Source organism: Corylus avellana, chromosome ca10 (assembly GCF_901000735.1).
Source record: "Corylus avellana chromosome ca10, CavTom2PMs-1.0".
NCBI classification, from domain to species: domain Eukaryota; kingdom Viridiplantae; phylum Streptophyta; class Magnoliopsida; order Fagales; family Betulaceae; genus Corylus; species Corylus avellana.
The window spans coordinates 19,299,890-19,312,475 of NC_081550.1; the positions used below are offsets into that span (position 1 = coordinate 19,299,890).

General features: G+C 34.7%; 2 protein-coding genes across 2 annotated transcripts; both read left to right on the forward strand.

Annotated features, from left to right (window-relative positions):
* Positions 1-383: 383 nt before the first annotated feature.
* Positions 384-3,332, forward strand: LOC132163359 (tropinone reductase homolog At5g06060-like). The gene is made up of 5 exons (XM_059573621.1): positions 384-560; positions 1,304-1,511; positions 2,094-2,310; positions 2,439-2,545; positions 2,964-3,332. Exons 1-5 carry the CDS (start codon positions 478-480, stop codon positions 3,147-3,149), a joined length of 801 nt encoding a protein of 266 aa, XP_059429604.1. The 5' UTR covers positions 384-477; the 3' UTR covers positions 3,150-3,332.
* A 5,674-nt stretch (positions 3,333-9,006) lies between these two features.
* LOC132163360 (tropinone reductase homolog At2g29150-like) lies at positions 9,007-10,610 on the forward strand. The gene is made up of 3 exons (XM_059573622.1): positions 9,007-9,102; positions 10,147-10,353; positions 10,441-10,610. The coding sequence occupies exons 1-3, from the start codon at positions 9,007-9,009 to the stop codon at positions 10,534-10,536; spliced, it is 399 nt and encodes a 132-aa protein (XP_059429605.1). The 3' UTR covers positions 10,537-10,610.
* The last annotated feature ends 1,976 nt before the right edge of the window (positions 10,611-12,586 follow it).

The following is a 12,586-nucleotide window of genomic DNA, read 5'->3' on the forward strand; positions in this document are numbered from 1 at the left end:
ACAAGTACACAAATTCTCTCATCTTTCTTGCTTTCATTATGTTCGTACACCTTATCAAATTCACTCTTGCTAGTTTCCACCGTCATCTCACGATGAGCTACTTTGACCTTTGGTCTTTTCTGTAAGCCTCCTACAACAGACATTTGACGTGTGTGAGCACTGTATAAAAAAATAATAATAATAATAAAAAAAAAAATCACTTTTTAGCTAAAATCTTAACTAGAGAAAGCCCGGTGTGAATGTTTGATTCTTTTGGCCTTAACGTCGAAATAAGGATATTCAGATTCTTATCCAATGGATAGAGGAAACCATGTGTGGACAGGAAGTGTTGGCCTTTGCCAAGTTATATTGTCTGGGGAAAACAGACGAAGACACTTTAGTTTTACATAAGCATCTCATGTTCTGCCAACCAACAACGTTACATTATCCATTGGGAGAAGCACAAGTTAAAGTAACAAAGAGTCAAAGAGGGATCAAATGGCTGAAATTGGTAGCAGAGAAAGCAGGTGGTCTCTTCAGGGAATGAGAGCTCTTGTTACTGGTGGAACTAAAGGAATCGGGTTCTCTTCTCTCTCTCTTTCTCTCTCTGCCTACTACTCTTTTTCTGGTTTCTGTTTTCTGCTTCGAAAATCATTCTAATTACTGCAGATTTCTAAAAGATAATTAGATAAACAAATAAATAAATACCCATCTAAAGCGACATTTTATTTTTATTGCAACTCTGTTTAGAAGTTTATTGTACATGTATAGCCATATTTAGTTAGAGCATCAGTTGGTTTGTTTCATTGAACTCTTTTGCTCTTTGGGATTTGGATTTTATGGCTAAAACTGTTTTGGGATTCAACCCTTTATTTATTCATTTTCTTTTTAAAAAAATTTGGGGCAAAGAATTAAGAATCCATGGCTTGGCTTGACCTTTACCCCAAAAAATCTAATTTATTTTCTCATCAGAAAACAAAAAGGAAAATACTCTCTTGGTAATTGTTTTATGTGTAGTGTTGAAAACATTTTGGAACTCTCTTGCTTGTTGTCATCATCATTCTACAGCTACGAAATTGTTGTTTTGTAATTAGGAAATATAACTTGTGCTTTTATTTTTGTTTTGTGAAAATTCGGTTACTATATGGTGTTTTTAGGTATGCTATTGTAGAGGAATTGGCAGGCCTTGGGGCAACCGAATTATTATCAGCTCTCTCTTTTACTGGCTTTTATTTCGAGCTTCACAAAAAGAAATTTTCTGTTTTTATGGCTTCGGCTTCATGAGTTTTGTGACAAACGGATGGATGTTTGTATGTATATATAGGTATGCGACTGTGGAGGAACTGGCAGGGCTTGGGGCGACCGTGCACACATGCTCTCGCAATCAAGGTGATTTGAATAAGTGCTTGCATGAGTGGGAGGCGAAGGGGTTCCGAGTCACTGGTTCAGTTTGTGACCTTGTGTCTCGTCCCCAACGAGAGGAACTTATGAACACAATTTCTCATCAATTTGACGGCAAACTCAATATCCTTGTAAGTCCTTGGTTTGCTGTAGTATTCATTAAGAAAAAAAGTCATGTAATACCTAAGAGTTCTATCTTTCTTTTATCCCTCAAATGAGATGTATATTTTAAAATTATTAGCATTGAATTTGATAATTCAACAGTAATTTTAAAAGTTACATCACATTTAATGAGATAAAAGGGGAATAAAACCAATGGTACCAACTACTGAAAATATTTTTCAAAAAATATTTTACTCCGAAACAATCGAGCATTAGTCATACTTTGATTTCTATTCATTTCCTTAATTTATAACTTTCAAATTAGAGGAATAACTTAGTGAGGATATTCACAATAACCTTTAAAAAAAATGCCTTATATATATATATATATATATATATACCAAAAATTTGTTTTTGTTTGGAATTGCAAAATATATAAACGTCTTTTAGGATATTGACTAAAAATTAGCTCATGCATGTATTGCATCTACTATCGTTATGATTATTGTTTATAATAATGCGTATTCACTAAAAATATAACCAATAAGAGTGGTTTTAATAGAGCCAAGCGTACATATATTTAAAAAGAATTGACCAATGACTGGTTTTAGATAAATAACGTGGGGACCTACCTTGCTAAACCAACCATAGAGGTGACGGCTCAAGATTTTGCATTCATCATGGCAACCAACGTTGAATCCACTTACCACCTGAGCCAACTCGCTTATCCTCTTATGAAAGAATCAAGAGGAGGAAGTATTGTTCTCATTTCTTCCATTAGTGGAATGTTGGGAATAGATGGCATGTCGATTTATGGAGCAAGTAAAGGTACATAATATATGTATATTTATGCAATTTTATTTTCATAATTAACCGGTTCTGGATATTGTAAAAATTTACATAGTGGCCTGAATAATTGAATTGCATGTTTTATATATATATATATACACACACAGGAGCAATGAACCAACTTACTAGAAGCTTGGCATGTGAGTGGGCACGAGACAATATTAGGACCAACTGCGTCGCACCTGGGACGACAAGAACTCCTTTAACAGAGAATGTAAGTGCATTAATTTGTCTTAATTGTTGGCATAATCATCATTGAATATGTTTTCCACATTTCTTTCTTTCTTGTTTTATTTTCTATACTATATTTTTCGTTTTGGATTTGTTGTTGATAAAAAGCATACCCTTTTTGGGTTTTTTGAAAATCCCTTATAACATCTTCCCTATTTGCATAGAGGGAGGGAAAAAAAAAAAAAAAAAATTCTGTATGAGCATATATAGGTGGATTTAGAAGACAATAGGGTCGAAAATAGAGACTTAATTGAATGGTTTAAAATGGGTCTTCTTTTTTTTTTTTTTTCTTTCTTGTGATGGTATATATTTTTGTTTTCGTTGTGCTTGTGTTTGTGTAAATTTTGTTCTCCTTTAAAATCCTTGCGCTTAATTCCTAATACTATTATATATTATTACAGTTACTCAAAAGCAAAGTCTTGGAAACTATAAATTCACGGACACCTATTGGACGACCTGGGGAGTCAGAGGAGGTATCATCTTTGGTAGCGTATCTCTGCCTACCTGCAGCCTCTTACATTACTGGACAGATAATCTATGTTGATGGAGGGATGACTGTGTACGGACTCAATGCCCTAGAACAATGACAGATGATCAGATATGATAAAATCAATCTCCTTAGTTGAAGCTGTTTTCAATAAATTTCCCAACTCCAATTGTTCCTTTTATGTCGTCTTTTTTATGTTTGTTTGTTTTAAGATCTAATTAATGCTTGTCACTTGTATCGATCTCATAATTTATAATAAGCTTCAGCAGAGCCTGTTTGATTTTATCTGACTTATGGGGTCGCTGGTTTTCTATATAAAATGAAAATTTTGATTTGACACACCGTAGAAAATATTTGTACTTTGGTGCTTGAAGATATATATATATTTATGCTGCTAAACTTAATTTATGTGATTCCTTTTGTGTTGACAGACTGAAATAAATTTGTTTCCTCCTGTAATCATCCTATTTATCATATATATTGTTCATCACACCGCAAGTGTCTTCTGTGAATATAAAAGTAAAAAAAAAAAAAATACAAACAAATTAAACAATTTCAACCATTCCCAAAAAATTATTCTGAACAAAATTCTCAAGCAGAGAACACATTGCAATCATAATTCATAAAGCAAATCAATCATGTTGAAAAGAATCGAAATTTATTTGGAAAACCTTTTGAAGTGCTTGAAGGGAAAAATTCTGAGACAATTACTTCGAAGAAATCCACTATGATAAAATATGTTACAATATCATATCAATTGTTTATACCCAAAAGTTGAAATCTACACTAACAATGAACATAATATAATCAATTACCTCTCTAGAAATTACAATACAATTTTCTCAAAAAAAATCTAAATCCAACGAATTTTTCCACATACACAACTTTTTTTTTTTCCTTCCTAATAGAAAAAAATAATGTTACATACTACACTAGTACAACCTTATCTCACTGGTGCCACATCAGCCACTGATATAGAGGTGGAATATATCGGGGTGTAGAATATATAGCATTATTCAAGAGAAAATACATCTTATTCAATATAATAATGTTAGAAATTACCAAGGGCGGACCCAGGATTTGTAGTTGGGGAGACAAACTTACGTAAGCACATAAATATATATCAACTCTTTATATGTGTATTTGTAATCATAAATGATAAATTCATTTCACTTGCGATGCCAAAACAAATATTATGAACCCAAACCACCACAAAATAACCAAAGTTGTCTCCGAAGCTAAAGGAAAATGTAAATGTTAAATTCAAGTTTATGAACTCAAGGTTGTCCTCCAGGATTTACATGAACTTATTAAATTTGTAGTGTAGGCCTACAAGTTTACAGGTTACGTAGCCCTGCAAGGCTGCAAGTGCCGAGAGAGAGAGGATGAGAGAACAAATTAACACACCAAAACGAGAGCAAACATTTCAGGGGGACGGACACTTAAATTTGGGGGGACTTTTCTCATTATTTCGCATTGAAAGCCCCTGATAGCAAGGGCTTAAAAACTTTTGGGGGGACACAAGGCTGGACGTAGGTCTGCCTCTGTTCTAGGGTCTATAAAGTATGTATTTATAGGCCTACAAACCCTAAACCTAATAAAAGTACAAAACTGAATCGAATTGAAACCCTATGGCGCTCGTCCGGACGAAACTTAAGCCCGCCCGGACGGCCACGGATATAAAACATAAAAACACAAAAATAACATCTACATCCGGACGGTCTCTGGACGAGGACTTCAGACGAGGCTCTCGGGTTTAGGCCCGTCCGGACGGGCTACAGACGAGCTTGTAGACGAGGCTTGCTGATCTACATCATTCTCCCCAGATTGAAGAGAATTCGTCCTCGAATTCGAACGGATCTTTCCACGGTCCTTCGAGTGCCCTGTCAATTCGTTCCATTCTCCCGTTCTCAAGGTCAAGACAATGCAACACCCCACAAGAAACGTGATGCTCTTAATCACAGGCAGACTATGATGATTATTTTGAAGGCTCCACACGCCGCCTTGCAATACATCAAGCTTGCCGCACTTTCCTCGCATCTTTTCCCTTCCACATGGCATGAAAATACTCAAGAATAGGTTAGTCATTGTCTTCCTTGTGAACATGTAATTCTCTTCAACCGCATAAAACTTATCACAATCATTGTTAAGAGAATCCGACAAATTATCATCTACACCAAGGATATCAATATAACTTACTTCTTCATCTAGGCACTCCACCTGAAAGATCTTCATCAACCTCATTATAATTTGCAATGCTATCTGTATGTCCTTCCTCTTCCAAGGGGTCATCTTCTTCGGGGTAGAGGCGCCAAACGTTGGAGGAAACCAGTCTTCTACGTACTCTCCCTCTAGGTCGGATGGCAAGGGCTTTTCCGTAGGATCTTCATCTGAGATCGTCATCATAGGTTTGTGGAGAATCCCAATCCCTGAATCCTTGTGAAGGATCTTCGTCATCATGATTGGACTTCTCATTAATGAACTCGAATTCCTGAAACTCATCATCAATAGATTCACCTTCCTCTTCCACATCATATGGATTTGGTAGATGGAATTGGGAATCGCGAATAATGGTCAAGTTGGCATGTCGCGGAATCTCCGTCTCAATCCATGCCTTTTGCCATTGAGATCGCGCCCTACTAAGGATAACCACGTTGTCCCTATCCACAAAACGTGGAGTTGGTTGTCGGCGACAAACGTTAGGACCACCCATATTATTCACTTGGTTAATGAGGATCTCTATCTGTCCCCTGAGGATCTCCATCATCTCTTCCAAGAGTTGATGCCAACGAATTGCCGATTAACTCCTCCTCTCTACCACCTCTCTTAGCACCTTCTTTTTGTCGTATTTTTCTATTTTTTCTTTAATATGGGACTTTTTGGGTTGCAAGCAACCTTGGAAGTCCGGGGTGTTGAACTTGACACATGCGTCCCTTGTAATAGCATAAGCTTGTGCCATAGGAAATTCCTTCTACACTCCACGCCCTGCAAAATGATTAACAGGTTCACTCTCAACGATAAATTTGTCTTTCGCCCCTGCGTACCGCGGTCTTGGTTGACGACGACGAGCGTTCGGACCATCCATGCATGTTGGCCAAGTGATCGGTAGGGACTCTGTGTTGGGTGCGCACCCGCTCCCTCTTCTGAACAGCTATACCACCAAACCTCTCCTCCATGTGCCGCAAACGAATCACCAGATGCTCATTACATGCCACCACCATGCACACGGGCACTTCGTTCATATCTACACAATAGTTGCCCCTCTCCCATTCATGGAAAGTAACTTGGGCTCTGATACCAATTGATGCAACGTGACTTAGTAGGTTGCATCAAATAACAACAATAAAGAACAGATATGTATTTCTAGATCTTGATTCTATCAAAGATTTGAGAAATCTTCTCTAAAACGCTAGATACTCTCTAGGTTTTGAAGGAAAATCATGAAGAAACTCAACTCTGAGTAATCTTATTGAACAAAACTCAATCATAAACAACAACTGCCTTCTAGGGTCTATAAAGTATGTATTTATAAGCTCTCAGACCCTAAACCTAATAAAAGTTCGAAACTAAATCGAATTGAAACCCTACGGCACCCATCCGGACAGAACCTAAGCCCATCCGGACGGCCACGGATATAAAACATAAAAACACGAAAATAACATAAGTGTTCGGATGGTACCCAGATGAGTACTTCAGACGAGGCTCTCGGGTTTAGGCTCGTTCGGATGGGCTGCAAACGAGGCTTGCCAATCTACATCAACTTGGCTCGGTAACACACAAAATTTTACCTTTTTTTTAGACAGTTAAATGTATCAAATCAGGATTCAAATTTTAAAATCTGAAAATCTTATATTTTAAAAAATCAAATGAGATCTGAATCATTTTTCCTTACTGAGTAACATCCTCTCATCATTTAAAGTTAGAATATTAGACCAACTTAATTGACAAAGCACAGACTTTTTTATTAAGATCAGCATGAAGCATCCAAATAATTCAAAGCCCTAGTGCTAGCAATCATCAATTATTAAGTTTTTTTTTCTTATCTTCTTAGATATGATCATATAAGTTGACTATATATGCAAAAAATAATTTGGAAAGCGCTGTAGTAGTAGGAGTTATTCAATGCGTTGTTGAACGTGGGAACAATATCTCCGGACATGAATTATTAATTTTTTTCATAATAATTAATAAATTCTTATGAGATCAAAAGAGATCAAAAAACAAAACAAAAGTAGTGGTAGTTTACTGAAGTGTATTTTTCCTAAAAATAAGAGAGGGCTCTCGTTTGGTTCGCGAAATGTGTATTTCATTAGAAAAATAAATAGTTATTACTGTGAATAAAGGAGAGTGGAATGAAATAATTATTCATATTCCTTAGTTTGGTAGCATCACACATGCTCTAAGTAGAATAGAATCAAAATTACTAAAAATTAACCCCATATTATTTATTTTTTTCAACTCAGATTAAAAAAAAAAAAAAAAAAAAAAAAAAAACCTAGAAAACAAGGTGCGCCCACCCCCGGCCTCTTCTGTGAGTGGGGTGGTCGGCCACCCACTTTATTTTTCATTTTTTTTTTCAAGTTTAAAATAAAATAAAAAATAATATTGGTGTTTTTAGAAAATATATTTCATTCCTTAAGGAATAACTATGTTGGGAATAAGTTTATAAACCAATACCCAAATACACGGACACTCACAAAAATAGAAAGAACAAAAGACAAGATGAAAATAATACTTTAATATTGAAGAGAAATATCAAGCTTCCACTTGCTTCTTGCTTGATAATTGCTTACTTAATCTAACGAACATAATATCCTTATTTAAGGATTTTTTACATATGAACACATACATTACTAACTTACAAAAGTCAATAAAAGCAACTCATTAAGTTGCTACTTATTAAAGCCTAAAATAGATGCGCCTAACTTGCTTACTAAAAGTCAATAAAAGTTGTCCCTAAGGGGTAGCTCAATCGGCTGTAGACCACGCCTCATGAAGCGGAGGTCACTAGTTCGAATTCCCCCTCCCCCTTCCCTTGTGTAGACATGTCAAAAAAAAAAAACAGTCAATAAAAGTTGCTCTAACAATTATAGCACTTAACTTTTCAAAAAAAAAAAAAAACAATTATAGCACTTAAAACTATGGTTACAAAGTCCACAAAGGTGGCTAGCACTCAAGAGCTAAAACTAAAAATCATAAAGTCTAATAAGGTTGCCGCCTAACAAATATTCTTTTGACTTCTAAGGCATGCATAATTTACTAAGCTAATTAAAGTAAAAAAAAAGTTGCACCAAAATGTTACAATTAATTAGAAAGAAACGTGTACAACCTTCTTGCATGCTTTCTTTGACTTTGCATTTTTATTTGTACTTCCAACAAACTATTCATCTAAGTAAGGGATCATTTATTCTAACGGAAATAACTATTTTTAGGAATAGGCCCTTACGTACCAAACAAATGACTGGCTATTCTTAAGCCATTCCATTCCAGTGGTCTATTCTGTAAACCAAACAGGCATCTTCCGATTTTTCATTGCATTTGCAATTATCCTATAAACTATAAAACTCTCAATGTCAAGTCGTGATCTTTAAAAAAACTTTGCAATGTCACTGCTAGAAATAATGTTACATTTACTCTCACTTCTCTACACCCATTTCTATAAATCCGTAAGTGGCTTTTAAAATCACAATTGGATTAAAATCCAATAAAAATGTATTTAATATCCAATTATGATTTAAAAGCCATCTTAAGTGTAGAAAAGTGTGAATAAATGTAGCATTATTCAAAAATAAATGGTTTCGGTTTAGGTCTTTGACATTTTCTTTGATTACGGCATCTAGGAGACCCATGATAACTCTTGACACACGCACACACACACACACACACACACACACATATATATATAATATAAGTAACAGGCACACCACTAATATTGCAGGAGTTTTTAAGAGAGAGAGATGGCTGAGGCAGAAGAGATGGGTAGCAGAGAAAGTAGATGGAGTCTTCATGGAATGACAGCTCTTGTCACCGGCAGAACAAAAGGAATAGGGTTCGCTCTCTTTGCCTTGTCTTGCTATCTTCAAAGTAATCTGTTATACATCTTTAAAAAATCATCAATATATCCATGATGGGCAATAAGAATGACAAATTTTCTGATCTGTTGTTATAGTATTAGCTAGGATTGCTAGCTTCGTTCCTAAGCTTCATGAGTGCCTGCTCGCATGTAATTAAAGTCTTTGTTCTATGGTTTGTTTATGGCTATAATGATCAAACTTTTCATTAAAGTAGAGCTATGCATGCATAGCTCTCATGGGTGTTATTCATTATTAATTTTAATGCAAAATCAATGATATGGAAGAGAAATTTGCATAAAAAAATGTAGAAATGACAGTTTTTTTTTTTTAACAAGCCCGTGATTTTAAACGAAATACTCTATCAAAGTATAACTTTTCATGCCAGATTCTAGCGATGGATATTCTCGGACCGTAATAATGGAACCCCCCTTTGGCTTGGTTTCATTTTGTCTTCATTATATATATATATATATAGAGAGAGAGAGAGAGAGAGAGAGAAATGTTAAAATTCATAGTTTTGTGTCGCAATTATTCGACAATGTTGATGTGTCACTATGAAATTATCACATCAATATTATAGAATAATTATGAAATAAAAATATAATTTCTAACATTACTTTTATAATCATTCATAGCTTCATTTCCATGATTTTCATTTACTTCTTTTTAAAAAATAAAATAAAATTAATACAATAATTGGGCTCTGTAAATGTGTTGCATGTTGTTTTTGGTACATGTGATTTTAGAACTTATTTTTTAAATTATTTGACTGAAAATGTTTGAGAATTGTTAAGGATCACAGATAATATATATATAAGACTGCCAATGTACACGTTTCATGTAAAAATTCATGATAAATACCAATAAATACACAAATAGTAAAAACAAACGGTATCACCTTATTATCATCTAAGTGAACCATAAGCATATACATTAGCTTTCAGAATGTTTGTTCATGCGACCCTATCATAATTGCCTCATCTTCTTAATAAAACTTATCCACCTTAATTTGTGATCATCAAGCATGCTATTGTGGAGGAACTTGCAGGCTTAGGGGCGACTGTACATACATGCTCTCAAAACGAGGCGAACCTGAATGAATGTTTAAGTGAGTGGAGAAAGAAGGGCTTCCAAGTCACGGGTTCAGTGTACGATGCATCTTCTCCAGCTGAACGAGAGAAGCTAATAACCACTGTCTCCTCCATCTTTAATGGAAAACTCAACATCCTTGTAAGTCCCCCACCTCTTCCATTATGTATAAGGTAACATTTTGAAGAGTTTTTCTTATTTCTTATTGTTCTAAATATTTGGCTCTAGATTAACAATGTCAGGACAAACATACTGAAACCGACCACAGAGTACACAGCTGAAGATTTCTCGTTTATCATGGCCACGAATTTTGAATCTACTTAATTACCATTGGAGCCAACTTTCACATCCTCTTCTAAAAGCTTCATCAGCAGGAAGCATTGTATTTGTGTCTTCAATCTGTGGTGTTGTATCAGTGACCTGCGGATCCATATATGTAGCAACTAAAGGTAATTCTAGATGCATTATTATTGTTATCATTAATTGTTATTGTTATTATTATTGCTAATATGAAGGTTGTATAAGTGTGAATTTTTCATGTATATATATGCAGGGGCAATGAATCAGCTAACAAAAAGTTTGGCATGCGAGTGGGCAAAAGATAATATAAGGGCTAATTCTGTTGCACCATGGTTAATTTATCTGGACCCCCCTTACTAAACCTGTAACAGACCATTTCACATCCTTTTGCTTTAAATTAATTGATAATGATTAATAACATCCGTAAAAATTAATTATCATTTCTGATTGTTTTATTTAAATAATATTGCAGTATCTTGCTGATGAAAACTTCTTGAAGGCTCTTATCTCTCCAACGCCAATGGGACGCGTTGGAGAGCCAAAAGAAGTGTCGTCCTTGGTGGCATTCCTATGCCTTCCGACGGCCTCTTACATAACCGGGCAAACTATCTGCGTTAACGGAGGGATGACAGTGAATGGCTTAATTATTGTTCCCATAACCATACCATGTGTATGGTTCAGAATTAGAGTAAACAAATGCCATTTTCCCTAGTTTGAGTATTGCATAAGGCATCATTTGCTTGATCTCTTTGTGTGTACCCTTGAATGAATTTCTTATAAATGTTACTAGCTTTGTAGACTCGTTCAATGCACAGACGAGGTTTTTATGTGTAAACAAATTAAAGTTAGTAACTTACACGTACTATATATCTTTTGGACATAAATTTCTTTTAAATTGGTTTGAAGAAAATTTTCTTTCAACCTAATCTATCAAGTGTTTGGAGAAAATTTCAGTTCATATTTTTTTAAATTTCCCAAGCACGTACTATATATATATATAACTTACACGTACTATATATCTTTTGGACACAAATTTCTTTTAAATTGGTTTGAATAAAATTTTCTTTCAACCTAATCTATCAAGTGTTTGGAGAAAATTTCAGTTCATATTTTTTTAAATTTCCCAAGCACGTATATATATATATATAACTTACACTTACTATATATCTTTTGGACACAAATTTCTTTTAAATTGGTTTGAAGAAAATTTTCTTTCAACCTAATCTATCAAGTGTTTGGAGAAAATTTCAGTTCTTATTTTTTTTTATTTCCCAAGCACGTACTATATATATATTTTGTGTACATACGTCAATACAACCTACATATTTTTATTTATACTTTTACCAATTATCTGTCTAAGAAAAACAAATTAATAAACAATAACAAAGTTTTATGCACGGTGATAATTAATATTAAGCCATATATTGCTTAAATTGTTTGTATATTGCAATAGTAAGCAATATATAATTCTTGGAAATTGACTTGGACGAAGTGATTTGATTTGAATACCTCAACTCTCTTGAAGAGAGGTAGTCAAGTAACTTGAATTTTTAGTTCTCAGTTTGTAAAAATACAATCCTGAACTCGTTCTCTCATCTCTTCCCAACCCGCCAAATACTTTATCTTTATAGAAATTAATCTAATAAAGTGGCATGTGTCTTATATCTATTAAAAAAATATGTGAGAAACACATGTTATTAAAAAAAATATGTATTTTTTACATGGTAAGAGATACATGTCACTTTATTAGATTAATTTGTACAAATTAACTGTAACAAATTTTTATCCCCACTTCTGCCAGCTTATTATCCCCCTCGTCTCCACCATTCTGACTTCTAAGTGTCACCGCAAGCATGGCCAACCAAACAAGAGAGAACTGAGAGCCAAGGAGAAAGAGAACAGAGAAAACCCGAATGTTGAAAAGGCCTAGGGGACCCAACTAAGGGCTCTTCTACCCGAAAGAAGCCTTAGCCCCAGCCTCGGCCCAATTCTTCCCAAGCAGCATAAATATGCACATGATACACTTGAACCTCCATCTTGCATATGCCCATAACGGTAACAATTTGATAAAGAA

Excerpts from the sequence above, each read along its gene's own strand:
- LOC132163360 (XM_059573622.1), top strand. The coding sequence starts at position 9,007 with ATGGCTGAGGCAGAAGAGATGGGTAGCAGAGAAAGTAGATGGAGTCTT. Across the intron at positions 9,103-10,146 it reads GAACAAAAGGAATAGGGTTC|CATGCTATTGTGGAGGAACT; the intron begins GCTCTCTTTGCC and ends GTGATCATCAAG. Across the intron at positions 10,354-10,440 it reads ATGGAAAACTCAACATCCTT|ATTAACAATGTCAGGACAAA; the intron begins GTAAGTCCCCCA and ends ATTTGGCTCTAG.
- LOC132163359 (XM_059573621.1), top strand. The coding sequence starts at position 478 with ATGGCTGAAATTGGTAGCAGAGAAAGCAGGTGGTCTCTTCAGGGAATG. Across the intron at positions 561-1,303 it reads GGTGGAACTAAAGGAATCGG|GTATGCGACTGTGGAGGAAC; the intron begins GTTCTCTTCTCT and ends ATGTATATATAG. Across the intron at positions 2,546-2,963 it reads GAACTCCTTTAACAGAGAAT|TTACTCAAAAGCAAAGTCTT; the intron begins GTAAGTGCATTA and ends ATATTATTACAG.